The sequence below is a fragment of the Geotrypetes seraphini genome, chromosome 7, assembly GCF_902459505.1.
Source record: "Geotrypetes seraphini chromosome 7, aGeoSer1.1, whole genome shotgun sequence".
Classification (NCBI taxonomy): domain Eukaryota; kingdom Metazoa; phylum Chordata; class Amphibia; order Gymnophiona; family Dermophiidae; genus Geotrypetes; species Geotrypetes seraphini.
In genome coordinates this window covers 119,194,640-119,219,172 of record NC_047090.1, presented here as the reverse complement: position 1 = coordinate 119,219,172, position 24,533 = coordinate 119,194,640, and the positions used below count along the sequence as shown (strand labels likewise).

General features: G+C 41.0%; 1 protein-coding gene across 1 annotated transcript in view; it reads right to left on the bottom strand.

The window, feature by feature from the left end:
• INO80 (INO80 complex ATPase subunit) overlaps positions 1–24,533 on the bottom strand; it is a 348,126-nt gene that overhangs the window by 125,585 nt on the left and 198,008 nt on the right. The window contains 1 exon segment of the mRNA XM_033951235.1: positions 6,593–6,686. Within this exon segment, the coding sequence (XP_033807126.1) occupies positions 6,593–6,686 (94 nt within the window).

Here is a 24,533-nt window from a genome sequence, read left to right as displayed (position 1 = left end):
ACCTGAATCCCTGCTTTGCACAGGTGTGCTGACACCACCATTACCTTGGTAAAGGTACGAGGCACCGTTGATTAATTTAAAAAGGTAGTGCTGAGTGAGAACTGAAAATGCCATTTCAGCACATGGAACTTGAGAAACTTCTTATGTTCCCGGAGGATGGGAATATGCAATTAAGCCTCCATCAAATACAGTGAGGCTATGAATTACCCCAATGATACCGGGGCAATGACCAAACACACAGTTTCCATCTGGAACAGAGGCACTCTTAGGCAAGCAATGACATACTTCAGAATTCAGATCCAGAATCTGTCTGCAGTCATCCAAGTCTTTCTTGGGCATGATGAAGTATACTGTATATTGTACCTGACTGGAAAAGGTTGCATGGCCTGGATGTCTATTAGACATTTTACTGTCGCCTGGATTTTGGCCACTTTCTCTGGCCTTACATTCGGAGAATCCACAAAGAAATCCTGAAGTGGGTGACAAAATTTGAGCTTTTCAAATAATGTCCAGCATCCATTGGTCTGAGTAAATCTGATTTCAGGCCTCCCAGAACTCCTAATTCAGGGGAGCTCAAGCAGTGGCCTGACATCATTGGGACTTCTTGGTGGAGGCTGCTGAGCAAGACCCCGATGTCTGTGCTTGTTTGGAGCCTTCAAACCTCTGGTAAGACCCATGAAAGGGTCTCTGCACCAAGGAGCCAGCTGATTGGTGAGAACTCTTGTAACCTTAAAAGGAACTCCTACCAGACCCCCCTGGTGCCCATGGCCTTCTGTCATGCAATGACTTGGGACAATAGTCCATGACATTGGCCATAAGGTCATCTAATTCTTTGCTGAAAAGCATCAGCCCTTTAAAGGGTGGTCTGCTTAAGGTAGCCTTAGATGCTAAATCATCACCCACTGAGTGCACCGTCTCCATGTGGAAACGAGGGGCTTTCAGGGATGCATTGACTGCCTTGAGATCTAGAATTGGTCTCCAATCATTGGATCCTTTACTTTAGAACAATGAAGTATATCGAATATCTTCCAGAGCCCAAGTCTTGCTCCAACACGGACTATGGCCTGCACCCGAACCACTTTCTCAGGGCGGCTGGCAGGGGAATCCAGAAAATACTCGATCAGAGGACTGAGAAACTCCAACATGTAACCATCACAGAGAACCTCCAGAACCCATCAGTCAGTGGTGATGGCCTCCTATTCCGCCAGAAAGGCTGACAATACATGGAGGGGGAGACAGCGGCCTGGCATCAAAACTGTTTCTTGGCGGTAGCCACCAGTCGACTTGCCACAGACTTCTGACAGCGAAGCCCACCAAAGTATGGTCTGGCAAATGAAGAGGAATGATGACCTGTGGAAGGGCCTGAGTACGGGCAAAAACGCCAAAGGAACAAAAATTAGAATACCCAGAAGGGCAGGACTTGCTCCCAGGCAACACACCTTGGATTTATGATCCTGAAGACTGGCCATAAGGCCACCCAGACCCCAAACAAACAGGAGCTGACTCTTGAAAGGTAACTGGCTCAATGCAGCTTTAGAAGATGAATCACCAGATCATTGTTGGATCCAGAGCATTCGCCAAAACAGAATAGGTGCCAAACTTGGCGAAAATGTTCAAGATGTCGGACAGGGCATCAGCCATGTAATCCACTCTGGAGATGAAAAAATTCAAATCCCAAACCACCACAGTGTCATGACGCAGCTTGGAGTTGCATGTCCTCGCTGTAAGAGGAGGCTGTCGCCGCTTTGACCCCAGCCGAACCCGAATCAAACAGACACTTAAGGATAAAATCCACGTGTCGGTCCTGGATAATCTTCAGGACCATCCCCTCCCCCTCCATCGCTAGGAAGACATGTGCACTTGGTGATATGCACCACTGAAGAATCCACCTTCGAAGAAGTAAAGCGCTTGTTAAAGCCATCCGTCATGGGATATAGCCGTGCCAGGGCTTAAGCCCATTTCAAGGATCCTCAGAAGTCTCCCAGATATCTATAAGAATCCAGACAACATCAGGATGATCAGGAAAAGAGGTAGATTGTGGCCTCTGGTCACACATAAGGGAACATTCAGCAAAGATCAGCTGGTCCATCTGTACCTTCAATTCCTGCAAAGAATCAGAGATTAAATCCACAAGGTGTACGGGTTTGAAGACCCTGCGCCACCGTGGGGTCCTCCCCCAAATCACAGGCTCCGCACCAGTCCGGATCCTGGAGATCTGCCAGATTTGCCATGTCCGTGGCCGCAGCAAAGCTGCCCTGTGAAAGAAGAGGAATGGAAAGAGTGTCTGGCACAACTGTAAGAACAGTCAACTTATTCCCTGGTACACTTGCAGGAAGACAAGAAGAAAGACCCTTGGAGCAGGGTGTCCCTGTGACCAGCACAAAAGCCGGTGGAAGGGAAACAGGCAGGGACTTTTTAACCAAGTATGCCTGATAATGTATGTGCACAAATTCCGGGGGAAAACCATCCTCTGTGGCGGGACCTCAGATTTGGAATGTTTGAAAGATTTATGAGGCTTTTCGCTGGAGCCACGCTTATGGTTCACCGAAACACTGCCAGCACAGTCCCCAGGGGCCCCTGATGCCAATTTCATGAGAGTAGGGGAATAAGGTACTTGAAAATCCTTCCACAGAGGTCAAAGGCACCGCATTCGAGCAAATCTCGCCCCCCTCACGGTCCACAGCACACATGGAACATGGTTGCACAATCGACAGCCATCCACCACAAATGAGGCATGAATCCATCCCATCCTACCCTGGGAAGGTCATCTATGTCGTTTTCTTTCAAAAATGAAGCTGGCAAGTATGAAAAAGTACTTTAAAATCAAATCTGGAAAAATCCAAAATGGCCACTGAAGCCCTGTTTTGACTAAAAATAGCCCAGGAAAACCACAGAGAACCCTCAAAAAGAAAGATTTTTAGAATTTTAGGAGAGGGAGGGCATAGGACATGCAGGAAAACCACCTAAAACACCCTAAAATCTTTGATTCAAGCTATTAGCTTGCTCTCACATAACCATGTGCTCACAGGAAAAACTGAAATATTTTACTCACTGTGTTGAATGAGAGAAACTGCATGCAGCTGAACACAGCTTGCAGGGAAATTTTTTGCCTCAGTGAACTGGAAATCTGGATTTCAAGACTTCTGACTACCCCACTGGCCTGATCACTATGGCCAGAGATCTCTGCCACCCTTGGACACACCGCAAAACGCCTGGCGGAGGGACGCAGTCTGCCTCTGATCCTGGTTGTGCCTCCACAGCACATCCCAGCCTGCGCCACACCCACCAGCGGATGAACCTGAGGAGATCTAGCACACAGGAAAGGTTCTAGAGGTCTGATCTAATGTGCAGGCTGTCCAGGGGCTTACTGCTGAGCAGGGAACTTCCCAGAATCAGGTATTCTCCAACAGTCTGCGATCTCCCGCAGTCAAGGATATCCCTGCAGGGAGCCTCCACAGTACAAGGGTGAAAACCACAAACAAAAATTACAGAAAGATCACAGAATAAAACACGAGCAAAAAAGATGAGCTCCTACAGCCTAGCTTGTAGGAAGAAAAGACTGGTGAGCATGCTCATGGAGGAGGTATGTAAGGGAGGGGGGAGGGGGGAAAAAAAACTTTTTAAGTTTTCAGGCTTCCTACAGACCCTGGCGGGTGGAGGGAAATAACCCATTGGTCCTGGAATAAAGTGGGATTGTGCAAGAAGAGCTATCTGACCCAGCAACCAAGCTGACTGCAACTCCAACCCCTCTGGAGGGACTAGCGAGGACTAACCCAGCACTCCCAGCCCCCACATCACATGGTGCACAGACGCTCCTCCAGCAACCATATACCACAAATTTGGCATGATATAGGGGCAAAAAAGTCTGAGGAGTTCATGTCTATTGATTTTGAGTCAAACTGAGTTGTTTTTGAAGCAGATGGAAGCAGATTGAAATATATTGAAAAAAATCCAAGATGGCTGCAACGATCACAATTTTGTGGCAGAAACAGCCCAGGATGGCAAAATTAAAAGAAAATAAAATGCAGAAAAGGGGTCTTTGGTTTGGAGGTGGGGGGACCTAAATCCTAGCCCCAGAACCCCCCCAATAAAAAAATCAATTTTCACACCACCCACCCTCCTGATGTCTCCCATAGACAGTAATAGACTGTACTTACAATCTTGTCAGGTGCTTGCCTACATTAGCTTTACACAGCAGCTGGAATCTGGAGAAAATTCTCTATCTCAGACAAGCATGCAGATCTTCCAGAAGCTTGTCTCTTCGGGCTAACTTTTAGTCAGGCTCCAAGAGTCCAAAACCCCTGATCCCACTAGCTCCAGATGCATATTCAGGAGGGGGAGGGGAATGCAGCCAACACCTGAAAATCCCTCAGAACCAATATATGGGCCAGTCAGCCTGAACTTAAGTGCCTGACTAAGCAGGGGCAAGCCAAGCTCCCAGGGGACTGAATCCCAAGCTGTCCAAAATATTAGTGCAGGCCGGATAGGCAGGTGCTCTAAAAGAAGAGTTGCCCAGGTAGAGACACACTCAGGAATACTGGGAGCCTCTTAGGCACCAGAAAGCCTCCCAGAATCAGATAAAAAGTTCTGAAAATAAAAACCAGATTCAGAGCAGAAAAGACTCCTTCACAACCTGCTTGCAGAAGGAAAAACTGAGGGACAAGGGCACTGCCCAATGACACGAGGAGGCAGAGCTGAAGAATCTGTTTGATGCCTTTGTAAAATACTGTACCCTTTGCCCTTTTTAGGTTCCAGAGGTAGGGAAAAGCAAATAAGTGGCAGAAACATTTTGTATTAGATAGTATTATTTTACTATAAGCAGGGAAAGTGTAAAGGCTGGGCACATATGAATTTCGTGTTTTAACACGTGGTGGTGCAACAGCAATCATATGCAAACTGAAATAACATGATTGGCTCATTCTGCTGATAGTTTGCTGAGTCAACACTTAATACAATACCCTATAGTGCACCAGTTAGAAACAAAGGACCAGATTCACTAAAGATAGTGATTCAATTGCTGTTGGCTGATTCCTGACCGATTCTAAAACAGCAATTGATTCATTATCTTTTTTGCGTGCAAATAATTTGTACGGAGGCGCAAAATCATTAACATGCAAACTCTGGACTCAATCGCTCAGTGAGTGATTGAGTCGGGCAGAGCCCTGACAGTACTGGCAGCAGAAGCAGCCTCCTGTCACTGCTGTCAGGGCTTCTGCCGGGTTTTTTTTCCTTTCCTTTCTTTTTTTTTTTAAATCGGGTAGATATTTTGCGTTTATTACACACGCAAAATAACTGTCCAATTAAAATTTAAAAAGCTCCCCCCCACTCAGACCCCCAAAAATGCCCCCACCACTGCCTCAAAATTATGGCAGGAGGGATTCCCACTCCCTCCCTCCTGCCATCAGCCCCTCTTCTTCTTCATCCCTCTCCAAAAAACAAAGGACAAGAGAGATGCCTACTCCCTCCTGCCACCAGACAACAGCCCAGCCACTGACACCTGACGCCAAACTAAAGGCCAATCAGGGACTTCTTTAGGCTACTCCAACGGAGAAGCCCAAGGCGCCTGAGCCAATCAGGGCCTCAAGCCCCTAACCGTGCATCACATGATGCACCGGGGCGGGGCCTAAGGCCTAGGCAGACGCGTCGCTGGAGTCCGGAGGAGCAGGAGGGACTGACCACCCCTCCTGCTTCCAACTTAAGGTATGGGGAGGGGGCGTCAGTGGCTAGGCTGTGGTCCGGTGGCAGGAGGGAATATGCATCCTTCCTGCCGTTTGGTTTTTTTGGGGAGGGGAGGAAGAAGAGGAGGGGCCGATGGCAAGAGGGATGGAGGGAGTGGGAATCTATTCTGCCATAATTTTGATGTGGCTGCGGTGGGCAGCAGCAGGGGGCATTTTTGGGGGGTTCATGGAGGAAGGGGGCTTGTCACGTGGAGGGGGGATTTTAAAAACATTTTTTTTAAATCGGGCAGTTATTTTACGTGTGTAATACATGCAAAATATCTGTGCCATAATATTTTTTTTTTTTAAACCAGGCTGACCTGTCGGTAGCACAGTTACTGACAGGTCTGCAGCAATCGGGTTTTAGGATAGTTAAACCTGATTCAAAATAGCTAAGCAATTGTTAGTGAAGCAATCGCTTGGCTATTTTGCATGGGGTTTTACTAATTTGCATGGGAGGATCAGATCGGGTAGGAGATTGATCTGACAGCAGTTTAGTGAATCGGGTTGGGGAACAGGAATGATCACAAAACCAGTAAAACTGGTTTTGTGACCATCGTTACAGGAGCATTAAGTTTAGTGAATCTAGGCCAAAGTTCCTTACAGAGATGCAGCTCCCATTTGTGCTAAAAAGATAAAAAAAGTGATAATTAAAACAAGACACAGTAAAATAAAAATTTCCTAACTGATTTTCAAATTCTCACATTATCTCTGTCAGTGTGCCATTCAAAAAGCCAGTCCATGCTTGAACAACTCTATGCTCTATCAATATTCCCAAGGAGAGCAACAAAAAGTTGGGAAGAACAGGAAACCCCTCTAAAATCTTGAGAATTTCCTTGAAACTAAATTAACAGAGTAGTGCTGATTAACCTTACCTTGCCAAATGGCCCTGAAGCATGAGGTTAGCCATTTCTGCTGGAGACACATCTATGAAGCGCAGGAAGGAGAAGCAGCTTTCTTCATGGACATCTAAAATATGAAAATGACAGGAAATAATAAGCAGATAGAAACTTCTGGGAAGCAACATATTAAGACTTTACCAAATAGACACATTCCATGAATATATGTTAATATGGCACACTGGGTACATATGAAATATCCAGAGTTAAGGATAGGCTCCCTCTTCATTATAGAAAGCTGACTCTAGAAATCAATTACAAAAACAATTGGGAAATAACAAAAGGTTTAAAGAAATATGGAGTCCATTAGCGGCATTTATTAAACAACAGACTAATTGAGAAAACCTTTAATTCCTAGCAGCTTTCCACACACATCCAGAGAGAGAGGGAAGGAGTGAAAAGGGTACTTTGTTTTAATATTTGTTCAACATTAAGTGCTGTTTTGTGTTTTATTTGAATGTATATTTGTTTTCCACTTTGTATCAGTTCTGAAAATTAATAAAGTTTTGCTCACATTCAAAGTGGGAGGGTGGGAGGGAGAAGGGAACTTTGTTCTAACTAAACTAAACTAAACCTTAGGTTTATATACTGCACCATCTCCACAGTCGTAGAGCTCGGCATGGTTTACAGGAATTGAGATGAAAAAGGAACTTCAAGGAAAGGAAGAGGATAGGAGGAAAGAAGAGGGTTTGTAGGACTAAGATATCAAAGGACTAGGATATCAAAGGCGGGGGGGGGGGGGGGGTTACGTTTTTGAGAAAAGCCAGGTTTTCAGATAAGTGCTGTTTTGTGTTTTATTTGAATGTGCATTTGTTTGCACTTTGTATCAGTTCTGAAAATTAATAAAGATTTACAAAAATAAAATTAAAAAAACAAAAGCTTTGCTTATACAGTTTAAACCTCCCATAGAAGGTAGGTTTCTGAAAGATGTTTGTGTAGAGCAGAATAAAAGCATTTTTCTTTTGTGCTGCATCAGAAAATAAGAAAGGGTTTCTGACAGTCACTTGTAGGAGCTGCAGTAGCAATGTGACAATTCAGATATCAGAAGAAAGACTTCCAGCTTAGCCGTGGGACGCAAGTAGTAGCCGCTGCCCGTGGCTTTGTGCAGAGAAACGAGTGCAGCAGGAAAGAGGGAGCCGGCCAGAAGGTAAACACCCGCTGGATGGAGGGACATACTTGAGGCACAGAATGGAAGGAGAGAGAGAGAGAGAGAGCACAAACTTCAGACAAATGATGGAAGGAAGGATGGAGGGGGCATGAACTTGGGACATAAAATGAAGGGAAGGAGGGAGGTGAGCATGAGCATAGGATGGTAGAATGGAGGGAGTGAGGGAAAGAGATGCTGAGGTGAGGGAGGGAATAGAAAGGGAGAATTGGGTGTCAGAGGGAAAGAGATGGTGCACATGGGGAGATGAAGAAAGAGAATTGTTAGGCATAAAGGAGAGAGAATTATTGGACATGGTGGTGGGAGAGATGAAAAGGAGTAATGTTGGATGTGGTGGTGGAGAGGGAACAGTGAATGGAAAGGGATGAAAGAGGTGCCTCAAGGAGGTGGAGAAGATGGAAAGAATACTAGGATCCGAGTTACATACAAATTCAACTTAACAGTTTAAAAAACAGAACCCGTTCTTAACCCGGGGTCTGCCTGTACTTTGAATTAGAGTAAAAAGAAGGAAGCACAATGGATTGCTTCATCTGAAAAAAACACTTTCAGCACAAATGCTAGATGAACACAGCACTATCCAATCCTGATTGAACTGTGTGTAGGGTACAAAGTTTAGTAGAGATTGCAAAGCACTAATGTACCTTGCTGAAGTAATGACTACTAAGAGTAAGGTTTTTCAGAAGGTGAATTAGAGAAAAATTAGCATTTTGTTTGAGAACAACTTCAAGATCCCAGATCCCAAGGAGGGTCTGTGGTTTCAGACGTGGTCCAATAAAGGGACTAAAGGATGGATTGAGATTGAGCTTCAATCAATATAAAGATGGTAGACTGCGATTGTGTCAAGATGTGCTCTGAGTTTATCTTTATTTCCGAGTTGAATAGATCTAGGAGATACTGAAGGAGTGCCTGGCAAGAGAAAGGGTTTTGCTGTTTTAAAGTGCACTACTGTGAGAAACATTTCCATTTAAAATCATAAGCCCTTTTTATTGACGGCTTTCTAAATGCTAAAAAACATTCTTAACTTCCTCATAAAAATCAAAAAGGGCTACTTGTCTTTCAACATACAACAATTCAGTGCTATTTCTTACAGATTAAGGTGCAGTAGAAAACTGTTCAGCTTGGTTTCAAGGTCTTCCTGCAATTTTTCACAATCCTCATGCAAATAACAATTTTGTGTCATCTGCAAATTTGATCCCATTTCTAGATAAATTATAAATATGATAAAAGCACTAGCCCCAGTACAGATCCTTGTGGCACACCACCATTAACTTTCCTTCATTTCCTTTCAGTCAGTCTGCTGCTACTAGAATCATCAGCCCTTGGTGCATTATGATCCTGTGCAGAAGTATGCCAACCATGGGTCATGGAGGGAAGAAGTAAAGAAGACCTCCATTTGACCACAGTTACACCAGGGCATCTAGGCCTTTGCTTCCTGGCTTGTATCTTCGACTGAAGAACCGAGCTGTGTTCTTGTTGGCTGCCGATGCCATCAGATTGAATGGCGGGTGCCCCCGACTTACAATGCAGGTGAAGGCTTCCTGAGACAGTGACCACTCCCCAGGATCTAGGATTTTCCGGCTGAGAAAATCCATATGCACACTGTCTACTCTTGAACAAAAATAATAAAGGTCTCAAAGCAAAATCTAAAGTAGCTTTAAACCTTAGAAGTCACATCATGTGAAAGTTAACATACATTCAGAATTGTGTAATCAAGCCAAGGACCCAAGTCCCTATAGCGAGACCCACCATCCGATCATTGTGCATGAAAAAATTTGAACTCATGTAAATTTAATAAAAAATGTGCATAAATTTTAAATTTAGCTCATAGGGTTGAGGGCCCCGACGTGGACTACGTTTCGTAACTTTTTTCAAGGAACCCACAGAGAAATGTTGCTGAAAACCTCTTAAATTGAAGATGGAAATCTGATTCCAATGAATTTACAATCTTGTCATATGAGCAGTCTCAAAAGTGAAGGCGATACGTGCTTATCCTTTCACTTTTGAGACTGCTCATATGACAAGATTACAAATTCATTGGAATCAAACTTCCATCTCCAATTTAAATGGATTTCAACAACATTTCTCTGTGGGTTCCTTGAAAAAGGTTATGAAATATGGTCTGCCTCGGGACCCTCAACCCTATGAGCTAAGTTTAAAATTTATGCACATATTTTTCATTAAATTTACATGAGTTAAAACTTCTTAAATTAAAATTTTTTTCTTGCACAATGATCGGATGGTGTGTCTCGCTATAGGGACTTGGGTCCTTGGCTTGATTACACAATTATGACTGTATGTTAACTTTCACATAATTTGACTTCTAAGGTCTAAGGCTACTTTAGATTTTGCTTTAGAGATCTATAACTGGTCATGTGTTGGCTCTCCTGTTGAAATTTTAATACGGCAGGTTATTTTTTTTCTCTGAGGTCTGACAATTAAGTTTGCGAACTTGCCTGTGTGTGCTTACGTTAGCAGCACTGTACAAACAACTCGGTAAGGTTTCATAACCTTGGTATATTAGTGTCTCGCAGCTGTGTTCGTTGAGACATGTGACAGTGTTTTGCTGAGTGGAGTTCATTATTTTTGTTGCTTGTCTTTGTGTGAGGTCAAGAGAATGTCAAACATTAAATTTCTTGTTAAACTTGGCAAGAGTGGAAGTGAAATCAGGGACATGTTAGGCCAAGTTTATGGGGATAATGCCTTGAAGAAAACGGAAGTGTACAAATGGATTAAACGTTTTTCTGAGGGGAGAGAAAGTGTCACTGATGAAGAAATGTGCAGACCTGATAAAAAATATTGCAAATATTCTTATAATTGTATGTCAAAATCATCGGCTAACTGTGAAAAACATAGCAGACCAAATAAATATAAATAGAGAAACAGGAAAATCTTAATTGAAAATCTTGGCATGAGAAAGGTGTGTGCAAAAAGGAGCTCACTGATGAACAAAAGCAAAGGAGAGTTGAAGTTTGCCAAGACCTTTTGGAGAGGAAAGACAATGTTTTGGGCCGTGTTATCGCCGATGATGAAACATGGGTGTACCAATACAACCCTGAAAAAAAGCGTCAAAGCGAACAATGGAAGTCAGTCAATTCTCCATGACTAAAAGGGTTCCACCAGTCCAAATCAAGAGTCAAAATGATGCTGCTAACCTTTTTTGAAATCAGAGGGATTATTCATTATGAATTTATACCAATTGGACAAACAGATAACCAAATTTATTATTTGGAAGTGCTGAAAAGGCTGCATGAAAAAACCCCGAAAATGACATGAACTTTTCGCCAGCAACTCATGACTTTTACATCACAACAATACATCAGTTGGGGAGCGTCGAGAGAGCCAGTGAGCTACAGGCATTTGGCCAGTTGCCCTTCTCCTGTGACTTCGGGGTTCTTTGCAGGATGGTACATCAGTGCATCCACTCCACAGAATGTGGCTGCGTGCTCCGAAGGAGCATGTCCAAAGGAGAATGCACCTTTGGAGCATGTTTGGAGCGTAGAGCGGATTATTCTGCTCAAATTTTGATGGAGAAAAGGAAAGGAGGTGTGAAAAAGCAGACGGTCTCTTCGGAGATTCAAGGTCCTATGGAAAAATATCTAATTCCAGCGACTCCATATATAACAGTTGGATCTCCCTCTCCCTTAGACTTCGCTCTATCAACCAGGGGGACCTACCCCTCCTCCGCAACCAACTGGAGCTAGACTCTTGGTATTAAACATTGGACAATCCAGGTTACTCGTAGATCAAGAGACTCAAGAAGACCATGATATAACTTATAACTGATATATCTCAAGACTCTTATACCTTAGAAATTAATTTGCAAGCAGATGCTGTTCCTGCTCCTGTCTCTTTTAAATATCATTCAATAGATGATTCAGTTTCAGAAGGAAGTGATATTACCTTAAAAGATATTATGCAAGCAATAGTAAAAATGGACAAAACTTTACAAAGCAATTTACAAAACTTTGCAAAATGTTCTGAAGAGGTGTCTACAGTTTAAGGAACAAGATTCTAAATTAAAATTGGTTGAAAAGCAACTTGGAAAAATGAAAGCTCAAGTTAAGCTTTGTCAATCAGCACAAGCTTCAACAATTAAAGATAACTTAATGATTCACTCAAAATTGGAAATATTTGAAAATTCTACAAGGGCGCTTAACTTGAGGCTATTGAATTTTCCAGTAACTTACTTCCTATCACCTAGAGAGTTTTTCCAACTCTGTCTTAAAGAAATATTGCAGCTAACTTTGGAAGACAGGGATATTACTAATGTATATTATATTCCTATTGGTAAAAGAGAAATAGCTCCAGAGATTTTTAGAAAATATACAAGAACTTATACTTTTTTTTTTTTTTTCAAATTCTTTATTCATTTTTCCATCTTACATCATTCTCCATCATTCTCCATCTTACATCATTTTCCATCTTACATTTTTCCATCTTACAATATTACATCATTTAAAACTTGTACATATTACTTGAATTTTTTTATCATCTTAAATACATAAATTTATTCCCTCCACACCCACCTTACCCACAAATATTTTAATCAAAAATCTTATAAATCTTATATTCTTATCTGTTGATTAAATCTTTGAATAAAACTTTATACCTTCCCCCTATATATAAATGTACTTTCAGTGTAAAATGATGTCTAATCATTACAATAATTTGTCAATGGCCCCCAAATCTTATTAAAATTATTATTTCCTTTATTTTTGTACGGCTTTACTTCTTTTTCCTATGCAGACGATCTACAACTTATTCATCCGCTTGACATAGAAAATAATAACGACATTCAATCTATAAATAAAAAACTTGAACTAATACAAGAATGGCTCAATTCAAACAAACTATCTTTAAACATAAAAAAAACAAAATCCATGATTTTTTCTTGGAAAAAAGACATTGTCTTGAAGACCCCATTTGTTCTTATCAACCTCCCATTAGAGTTAGTCTCCACTTTAAAAATTCTTGGAGTAACAATCGATGATAAATTATCGTTTCACGAGCACATCAATTACATAATTAAAATCTGTTTCTACAAATTATGATTAATTTGATCAATCGCTAAATTTCTCGAACCCAAATCTATTAATATTTTGGTTCACTCATTGATTATAGCTAAAATGGATTATTGTAATTCTTTGCTTCTGAATATCTCCCAAAAAGAAAAGAGGAAATTGCAAATTATACAAAATACTGCTATTAAATTAATATATAACGCCAAGAAATATGATCATGTTACACCACTTCTGATCGATTCCCACTGGCTTCCAATCAGTCATCGCATTTTCTTTAAGGTCATGCTCTTAACATTCAAAACCCTAACCTATAATGAACCCCAATTCATAGCCAAAATGTTAATACCTCATAATACCATGAGACCACTTAGATCATCCTCTCAGAATCTTTTAACCATTCCCTCTTTAAAAATAATAGGCACAAGAAGATTAGACATGTTCTCGGTAATGGACCCCCAATGGTGGAACTCATTACCACAGTATATTAAAAATGAAAAGGAGCTTCCCTCTTTTAAAAAAATCACTAAAAACTCATCTGTTTAAAGATGCTTTTAACATTTAAATTTAAATTTTTAACCCTCCCCCCTCCTTTTGTTCTTCTCCTTTTTTTGTTTTCTCTTCACAACGATAAATTGTAACTTTTCCCCCTTTTCCTCCCAACTCAAGTATGTCTTGTTGTCAAGTAATTGTTATTTTGTTCGTTAGTTTTGTATTTCTACTCTTTTTATAATTATGTACATCGCTTAGCAAACCGATTAAGCGATACATCAAATATTAATAAACTTGAACTTCTTTCCATTTTGTAAATGTGGCACAACGAATTCCACCAGAAGGTATAATTAAGTCTATTGTAATTTTTCCAATTACTGGTGATATGTTGTATGGCGACTCCTGTCATAATCAATAAAAGTTTATTATTGCTAGATGAAATTTGACTTCTTGTTCTCATTGACATACCGAATAGATTGTATCATATGATAATGCTGCATGGTTTTCTAGTAAACAATTAATTTGAGACCAAATTGATTTCCTAAAGGCCATGATACAGGGACAATAAAATATTAAATGATCCAAAGTCCCTGCTTCCAGATTACAATGCCAGCATCTATTAGACTTGGAGCTATCCAACTTTTGTAATCGAACTGGGGTCCAAAATGCTCTATGTAACAAAAAGAACCAAGTTTGTCTCATAGATGCGGACACTGTACATCTCATCCTCTAAGATCAAATTCGTGGCCATTGAGACGCAGAAATTTGATGCTTAATCTCAATGCTCCAAATGTCTCTAAGACCAGTCTTTGGCTTTTTGTTCATAAATCCAGATATCAATTTATACCACTGTGCGGCTTGGTGTCTCAAGAAATCCGCCTGAAAGCATAAGAATTCCAGACTATACTGATTGAGGTTTTTCCATTCAGGGAACCCCTCCTGAATAGCCTGCTTCAATTGCAACCATCTAAAGCTTTGTGAATTATTAAGACCATATTTATGTTGCAAATGTGAAAAATCAAGCAGTTTATCATTTGAAATAACATCTAAAATCCGTATACCAACAATAATCCAATGCTTCCACATGACTTTAAATTAGAGAGCTGCACGGGAACGGGGATGACGGGAATCCCGCGGGTTCCCCCTTTGGGTCACGGGGATCCCGTGGGGACGCCCCCTAGGGTCGCGGGGATCCCGTGGGGACGCCTCCGAGGGTCGCGGGGTTCCTGCGGGGTTGGATCGCAGCGGGGTTGGTCGAGCCGCGAGGGTAGTCTCCTTCTCCTTACCTGCCCTGTCGCAGCACACATCCGAACGGAAATCTTCCCGATGTCAGCGCTGACGTCGGAGGGAGGGCTTAAACAAAGCCCTCCCTTCCTCCGACGTCAGCGCTGACATCAGGAAGACTTCCGGTCGGCTGTGTGCGGCAGGGCAGGTAGGAAGAAGGCAATGGCGTACGAAAGAGGGGGGAGGGGGCGGACCGCCCCGGAGAATGTGCACAGCCGGTCAGATCCCCCGATCGACCGACAACAGGCCCGGCCGACAAATCTCCCTGCCCTGTAGCCGCGAATCTAAATTACCTCTTACAGCAGCTTCACTACTCCAGCTGCTGTAAGAAGGTAATTTAGATTCGCGGCTACAGGACAGGGAAATTTGTCCGACCGGGCCTGTTCTGTTGTCGGTCGGGTGCAAAAGCGCCACAAAGGTGGAGGCAGGGAGGGAGGAAAGGTGGAGTGGAGAAGAAAAGACGCTTAAGGGGGGAGAAGGCCGCTGAAAGTACTGGGGAAGACAAAGGGGTGGAAAAGAACGCTGAAAGGACATGGGGTAAACGGGAGAAAGGGGGGGGAAGGACCCTGAAAGCACTGGGGAAGACAAAGGGGTGGAGAATGCCACTGAAAGGACATAGGGAAGACAGAGGGGGGAGAAGGCCGCTGAAAGGACATGGGGAAGGCAGAGAGGGGAGGATGCTGCCTGACAGGACATGGGAAAGATGGTGGGGGAGAAGGACACTGAAAGGAAATGGGGAAGAGGGAATGGGGAGAAGACCCTGGCAGGGAAGAAGACAGAGGTGCCAGACTATGGGGGGAGCGGAGGGAAAAAGATGGGTGCCAGACCAATTTGGGAGGGGGGAGAAAGGGAGAGGCACAGTAACAGAGCAAATGGAAGACACAGAGAGAAGAGAGGCAGTGGATGGAAGGAATTGAATGAGAACATGAAGAAAGCAGAAACCAGGCAATAAAGGTAGGAAAAAAATTATTATTATTATTTTTTTTTGCTTAAGGATAAAGTAGTATATTAGTTGTGTTGATAAAAATTTATAAACATTAGAGGCTCTGGTAGAAACCCGTTTACAAAGTATGTATTCTTTCCAATTAATATTTCCAAATTAATAAAGTCTTTTTGCTTATTTTTAAATGGGTTTCTACCAGAGCCTTTAATTCAGTAGCATAATTAAATGAAATAACTATTTCTGTAGTTTATAGGGACAGGCGGGGACGTAGGGGATTCCTCGCGGGGACGGGTGGGGACGGAGGGATTCCTCGCGGGGACGGGTGGGGACGGGTGGGAGTCCTCACGGGGACGGGTGGGGACGGGTGGGACTTTGGCGGGGACGGGTGGGGACGGGTGGGATTTCTGTCCCCGCGCAACTCTCTACTTTAAATCCGCCAATTTGAATCTTGGAGTTTAGCCAAATAGATTGATTTTTTGATTTGTGTATTGGGTTAGGTGTTAAGTTACTGACATAATGAAATGTTTTCCAAGTATCCATTAATATTCTGTTCTCTTTGTATATTCTAGGCATCTTGATACTGAGAACATGAGATAAATGTAAAGGAAACATGAGTCGCCATTCCAAATACAACCAAACTGGGGTATTTTCCATGAACCCTGGTGTAAAATAATAATAATAATAATTTTATTTTTGTATACCGCCATACTCAGGGAGTTCTAGGTGGTTCACAACAGTTAGATGAAATACAGACAATGCGGTTGAAATTGAGGAACATAACAAAGCAATCATGAAGTCAAACTAGTTATACGTTTACAATTTAAGTGAGGGAAAAGATTATATACAGTACATACAGTAAGTATATACAATGAATTTAAGAGGAGACAGATGCATACAAGCTTTAAGGAGGTGGGGAGCAACAATTTTAAAAGAAAGGGAAGGGAAGTAGTGGAGAATGTTAAGGATGGGGTGCGTTAAGGATTTGGTTTGTTGAAGAGTTGAGTTTTGATCTGCTTTCTAAAGTTGAGATATGAAGAGGCATCTAGTACAATTTGGGCGAGCCATGAATTTAGTTTGGCTGCTTGAAAAGCGAAGGTTCTTTTGAAGAATCTTTTAAGATGACACGATTTCAATGAGGGAAAAGCAAACAGGTTTATTCTGCGGGAGCTCTTATTATTGTAATTCAGATTGAAGTGTGGGTAAAGATAATCTGGTGACATACCAAATACTGTTTTGTAGCAGATGCATGAGAACTTAAATAGAACTCTGGATTCGAACAGCAGCCAGTGCAACTTGTGGTAGAAAGGGGTTATGTGTTCTCATTTCTTCAAGCCAAAGATGAGATGGACGGCGGTATTTTGGACCAACCTCAACTTCCTGGTGATTTTCTTGAAGGCGCCTAAGTATATGATGTTACAATAATCCAGAACGCTTAGGATAGAAGACTGTACCAGCAGACAAAAGGAGGCGTCAAAGAATTTTTGATTGTGCAGAATTTCCAAAGCACCGATACACATTTCTTAAATACTAGGTCAGAGTGTTTCTAGTGTGAGATGCTTGTCTAAAGTGTCTCCTAGTGTTTTTAGGGATTGTTCAATACAGTAATCCAGCCCATTTATATGTAGCGTAGTTTCCTTGATTTTGTCATTTGGGGCTGCCAAGAAAAATTTAGTTTTGTCCGAGTTTAGCTTTAATCTAAACGCCGACATCCAAAGTTTATCCTGATTTAGTATGAATGATAGAGAATTTATCAGCTCTGATGAAAAGCAAGAGAGCGGAATGACTATGGTGATGTCGTCCGCATAGATGAAGAATTTGAGCTTTAGGGTCTGTAAAAGGTTTCCTAGGGAGGCATGGTAGATGTTAAACAGGGTGGGGGACAAGGGAGAGCCCTGTGGGACCCCACCCTCCGCAATGATACCTATAAAAGTTGGGAAAATTTACCCCACCCTCCGCAATTGGTTTTTGTAAAGATACTAAAGCAATTCTCTAGACATTTTACCCAGCCAAATAAATTTTGTAAAAATACCATTTAATTTTTTATAAAAGGACCCATTAAAGAAAACTGGTATCACACTCATTTGATAACAACCAGAGGCTATAATCATCATTTTAATAGTTTGGACTATCCCCCATCAAGAAAGATGTAAAGGATTCCATTGCTCACACATTTCTGTTACTTTTTTAATAAAAAATTTTCATTCTCTTTCATTGTGTCTTCCACTGTATTTTTTATTCTAATATCTAAATATTTTAATCCATCTTCTTTCCACACAAATGAGAATGAATCAAACAAACCTTTAGTACAATGTACATTAAGTGGAAGAATTTCTGACTTGCTCCAATTTATCTTATATCCTGAAAATTTTCCAAATTTCTCTATAACTCCAGCAAGCATGGAATGGTAGTTTCCGGATTTCTCAAATAAAGCAATATATCATCTGCATATGCAGAGACTTTATATTCCCAATCTGTATAAGGAATACCCTGAATCCCCTTTGCTTGCTGAATGGCTAATAACAAGGGTTCTAATACAATATCAAAAAGCAAAGGAGATAATGGGCAGCCTTATCCAACTCCCGTCTGAATCATTTGTATAAATCCCGAACCTATGCCAAACCAATCTAATGCTTGATACATGAAAATTCACTCAACCCTTTCAAAGGCTTTCTCTGCATCCAAGGACACAGAAAAAGCTGGATCATTCATGGCTTTTGTTAAATTCAACATATGGAAAGCCAATCTGGTATTATTTGAAGAATGTCTCTTAGCAACAAATCCCGTTTGGTGCATAAAAGGAAGAGCCTTAGCTAAGCGTAAAGCCAATGTCTTAGCTAACAGTTTTCCATCTACATTAATTAGCGAGATAGGCCTGTAGTTTGAAACCAAAGTGTGATTCTTATTTGGCTTTGGCAAAATGATTGTTAATGATTCTGCCATAGTACCTGTAATGTAACCCTTAGTTAGTTGGGATTAATATAAATTTAATAAATGAGATAATAGGGTAATTTGATATGATTTATAAAACTCTACTGTAAAACCACCACCACCTGGAGCAGATCCAACTCTAAGAGACTTCAACGCTGTTTCTAATTCTTTTAGTGATATAGGCTCTTCCAAACTTCTTTTTATATGTTCAGGAACCTTAATTAGATTCAAAAATTCTAAACCATCTTTTTCCCTATTTCCTAAGGCTCCGAAGAATATAGGTCTTTATAAAATTTTAGAAATTGACTTAAAATATTTCCAATTTTAGTATGCGTCTCTCCATTCTCATCCTTTATTGCAATCATTTTTGTTCTTTTCTTTGCTTTAAGATAATTTGCCAATAATCTTCCCGCCTTATTTGAGCTTCCATAATACAGAGTTTGTTGGGAAAACAAATCTTTCCTTACAAATTTTGAAGATCTCTCATTATATTTACCTTTAGCTTTTAATAAAGCCTGTAGGGTACTTTACTCTCACTTATTAACTAACTTAGTTTCCAAATGTTTAATTTCTTTTTCCAAATCATAAAATTGTTTTTTAAGTTGTTTTCTAATATATGCCGAATATGAAATACTACCACCTCTCATGGTAGCTTTAAATGCATCCATAATATTTCTATGTTAATATCTTCTGAAGTATTAAATTGAAAAAATGCAGTCATTTTTAATTTGAATTCTTCAAGGAAATTTTAATCCGCAATCAATGTATTATCAAATCTCCATACAGATTTACTATAATCTTGTTCATCAAAATGAAATTCTATCCATACACCACCATGATCAGATAAAATGATAGGATCTATGGCGGCTTTTGCCACTTGCTGTACTATTTGATTCGAGACAAAAATATAATCTATTCTTGAACAAAAAGAAAATTCCCGATCATCAAAATGAAGTATACGCCATATATCTATTAAATTACACCATATAACTATTAAATTATAAGATTGTGCCAAATTAACTAAACCTAATGACTTCATAATTTTACTTGGTTTTTTTATCCAATAATGGATCCATTAAAGCATTGAAATCTCCAGACACTATTAAATTAGAAGCAGCCAGTGGGAATAGTAGTTGTTGTAATTTCTTTAAAAATTCCATTTGATTCATATTTGGGGTATAAACATTAAACAATTCCAGGGTATTATTTCACATGCTCATTATCACATATACCCACCTACCTAAGGGATCCAAATCAATCAATTGAAAATTAGCTGTATATTTTTTATTTATTAATATGGCCACCCCAGCTTTTTTGCCAACTGCAGGGGCAAAAAAATTTTGTTTTATCCAACCCCCTTCCAGATTTCTTGACTCCACCATTGATAGGTGCGTCTCCTGAATAAAATATAAAGATGAGGGGGGGCAAGATGGCGACCTGAGCAGACGCTGGTTTGAGAGCTCCTCTTCACACGGCAACTTTTTATGTGAAAACTGTTTAAATACTTTCTTTTCGATGCCTAAAAGAAGGGGGAAACAGAGAGGTTTTCCTCCACCTTTCTCTGGCTCTTCAACCCCACAACAGACTGTAATGACATCATATACAGTCCGACCCTACTCACCGGGCGAATCCACTGCTGTGTTCGGGGTGGACCACAGCTTGGATGGTGAACCTTCGCTGAGCCCATGAGGACCGCACATGCCCCCAAAGCCCGGCGAAACATCGGGAGAGCAGACGCTGTTGGAGAGCATGCCGAACACATCAAGCATGACGCGCACTGCACCCGAAATTGACCCGGAAGTGATTCTAGCTATGCCGACTTCGGGACAAGAGCCGTTGCAACTTGGGAGCATAGAACCTGAGGAGACCAGCGGTAGGGAGGGTGAGGGAGTCCGGAGTTTGTTCTCTGGGGACCTAGCCCATGGAAATCTGGCAGTTATCTCCCCCCCCCCCCTCAAGCTGCTGGAGAAACCACAGGTAGTGAACCTTGATTCTATATGGTCTGCAATTGAAAACCTGCACTCGGTTTGTACAAACTTTATATCTATTACTTTAAACTCCTCTTCCAGGATAACCCTTTTGGAGACATCAGTTCAACAGCAGAAGATTGAGTTCTCCAAATTAGAGAAACTAACAATTGAGAATAAGAATTTGCTGTCTAAACAAATGACTGATAGAATGATGTTACTGAGGAAGATTGAAAATTTGGAAAATCAGCAGAAAAATTTGAATCTAAGGATTCTTAATTTTCCTATAGCTAAATTTATGTCTTCTCAGGAACTTTTAAAGAACTTTATGATGACAGTCTTGAAAGTACCAGAACTGAATCTCCCCCCCCCCTCCCCCCCGACGCAGAGAATTTATTATTAAAGAATGCTCAAAAAGAAAAAGTTTTAGAAGGTGGAACTGAGCAATTAAATGTATCAGCTATATTGCAATCTTCTTAAATTGAAATAGTGGGTCGGGCGACATTATTAGTTTCTCTTGTATTTCTACAGGATAAAGAAATGCTGTTGAAATTGTATTTTATTTTGAAACAAGTCACCTTTTTAGATGAAAGGGTATATATATTTCCGGACGTCTCGAAATGGACACAAACCAGGAGGAAAGAATTTTTGCAATTTCGTCCTAAAGTGATCTCAATGGGAGCAACTTTTCAGTTAAGATTTTCTTGCAAATGTTTTATTACCTATCAAGGGAATAAATATATATTTTATGAGCCTGCCCAATTAGGTTTTTTCTTAGAGAGTAAAGGGATTCCAGTGCAGCCAGAATGAATCAAGTGATTAGTGCAGAATTTAGTTTAAATAGTAGGTTAATATCTAATTATTGCTCTTTTCTTTATGTTTCATTGAAATTGTATCCCTTCTTCCCAGGGGTTTTTTTTTTTATGTCTTGCCTACCTCCTTAGTTGAGGACTATATAGTTAGTATATTGCTTTGTGTAGTTTCTTTAGTCTATATTGACTAAATATATGTATTTCAGTATTTCTTGTACCATTTTATTGGTTGTATAGAAATTATAAATAAATAAATAAAATATAAATCAGCATTTTGTTGTTTCAGGAAAGCTAACTTTTTTTCTTTTTTATTTGATGGTTAAGACCATTGACATTTAATGAAAATATTTTAAAACCCATCTAGTTCCAGATACATAATCCAATAATAATATTTAAAATTATGTAAAGTAATATGATTAGACACCCTTAAACTGTTAATACAATTTTAAAAAATAAATTTCCATTCTTCAATCTTTTCTTTCTCTACCCCCCCAACCCAAATTATTATAACCATCCCTACCTATCCCCCCCTGTATAATGATGAAAACTTGGAAATGCACATATGGATTCAGGTTATGAAAAACCTCCAACAGGATAAAATAAAACATATTCTCATTAAACTATCCAAATCTATTTATGAATCATTGATAAAAATGATAATTCAACTATTAAATTCATACTTTTAGAAGAATATGGAGAATTCAATTTACATAAATAATAATAATAAAAAATAAATAAAATATACACATTTATTATGAAAATAAATATCTTAAATCATATCCTATATAATAAAGAGCTAGCCGCGCATACGCACTCCTATTTGCGTGTTCTGTGCAGTGTAGGTCTGTGGCCGCAGGAGTGCACATGCGCGAGTCCCCAGCCTTGGCCGCGGCTTGAGGCGTATGCGCCCATTAGCTGCATCGGGCGACAGGAGCGGCTCTGGCAAATTTCTACTGGAAATGGGGAACAAATTTCTACTGGAAATGGGGATAGAGGGGTATAGATAGAAGATTACTGCACAGGTCCTGGACCTGTTGGGCCGCCGCGTGAGCGGACTGCTGGGCACGATGGACCTCGGGTCTGACCCAGCAGAGGCATTTCTTATGTTCTTATGTTCTTATGTTCTTATGGCGGGAGGAGGGCTCATGGTCCTGCCGCCGCTGCCGCTCCTGTTCACAGCGGCCTGCACGTCGCCGACTCACCCCCTCCCGCAACAACCGCTACCGCTCCTGTTCTTCCCCTCCCTCCAGTCACCGCTGCCATTCCTATTTAAAACGGCCTGCTGAGGTTCGCGGCCGGCTGTAGCGAACCTCGCAGGCCGCTCTCCACGAGGTAGCACGTTCCCTCTGACGCGATCGCATCAGAGGGAACATGCTACTGAGGTGAACAGCGGCCTGCGAGGTTCGCTACAGCCGGCCGCGAACCTCAGCAGGCCGTTTTAAATAGGAATGGCAGCAGTGACTGGAGGGAGGGGAAGAACGGGAGGGGAAGAGGAAAATGAAGGGCCATGGAGCAGGCAGGAAAGGGGGCTGTTTTGGTGGGAGGGTTGTGCTGAGTGCAGATAGCGGAGAGTTGGGCCAACCTCTCCTTCCTCACCGACGCCAAAGAAGCTGCAGGCCCCGCTCCCTGTCGCGCTCTGAGCACTCACGATTGGCTGAAGGGTGTCATGCCTGTGCTGCAGGTACAGGGAGATGCTTTTGTTGGAGAGGTGTGCTGGGGAGTAGACAGCTTTGCTCGGGGGGGGGAGGGGGAAGACACAAGGGGGTCAGGGAGAGGGAAAGGGGACTGCTTTGGGGGAAGGGGTATGTTGGAAGCAGATAGCTTAGCTCTGGGGGGGCGGGGGAATGACACAAGGACATAGACACAAAGAATGACACACAGGGGGCCATTGAGACAGACAGAAAGGAAGACATTCAGGCAGCGTCCAAGGAGAGACAGCCAGTGTCCAAGGAGAGAAAAACAAATAAACATAGACAGACAGACAGCGGCCAAGGGGAGAGAGAGAAAGAAAGAAAGACAGACACACACATCTATTCTAGCACCCGTTAATGTAACGGGCTTAAAGACTAGTATCCTATATTATATATTTAATATAGATCTTAAATAATTCCTGAGTTATATTATAATTAAAATTAATCACGGTGATTAAAAGAAATCTTAAATTCTTATGAAATCCATATATCTTATACTACTATAATCCAACTGTAAATTATATATAATATCTGTTTTATCATTACATTTTAAAACATATAATTTAAGTTAATAATACTATAATCAAGAAATTATACTTAAGATTTACTTTTTTAATTACATTATCATCTTTGGAGGAAAAAAAATTATTTGTCTTGTTTTATGGTCAGTCAATTTCTATTTTTCCTGATGTGTCTAGGCAGACACAAATTCGGCATAAAGCCTTTTTCTTGCTGAGACCTACAACAGGAGGCACTTTTTTCTTGACGTTTCTTTCTAAATGCCTAGTCACATGTGAAAATAACTCGTCTATTTGGAACCTAGTCAGCTAGAAACTTTTCTTTTAAATAAACCTGAGGAAAAAAAAATCAGTTTAATCTGCTCCAGAAGGTAAGAACATAAGCAGTGCCTCTTCTGGGTCAGTTGGGAATAGTCATATGATTTCCAGCCAAAACTGTTTTCAGCTCTTTTCCTCCCCGCGAAGAGGACTTGGGATGATTGAATTATTTTATTTATGTGGTTAATTGCCTGTTGTAATGTAATTAGAAATTTCAATAAATAAATAAAACAATACATCAGCTCACATGGCATTGTCTGTGAGAGAATTTTTAGCCAGAAAATAAACTCCTCTATTGGAGCACCCTCCCTACTCACTTGATCTGGCCCCCAATGACTTTTTTCTTTACCCGATAGATAACGGAAATATTGAAAGGAAGACATTTTTATGACATTCAGGACGTCAAGGGTAATACGATGACAGCTTTGTTGGGTATTCCAGAAAAAGAGTTCCAAAATTGCTTTGACGGGTAGACTAGGCACTGGCGTCAGTGCATAGCTTCCCACAGGGAGTATTTCAAAAGATGACTGTAGTGATATTCAGCAACGAGGTATGTATCACTTTTTCTAGGATGAGTTTGCAAACTTAATTGTCAGACCTCGTACACATAGCTACAGAAGCAGACAAAGATGTAGCAAATTTAGATCTATAATAGAAAGAACTCTTAATGGATAAATAGTCATTGATTACCTAAATTACAACACTATGTAATAAGGTAAAGAACACCAATCACTATTGGTTGTGGGGTGGGTGGGAAGAAAAGGGGTTGTATATAATTTTT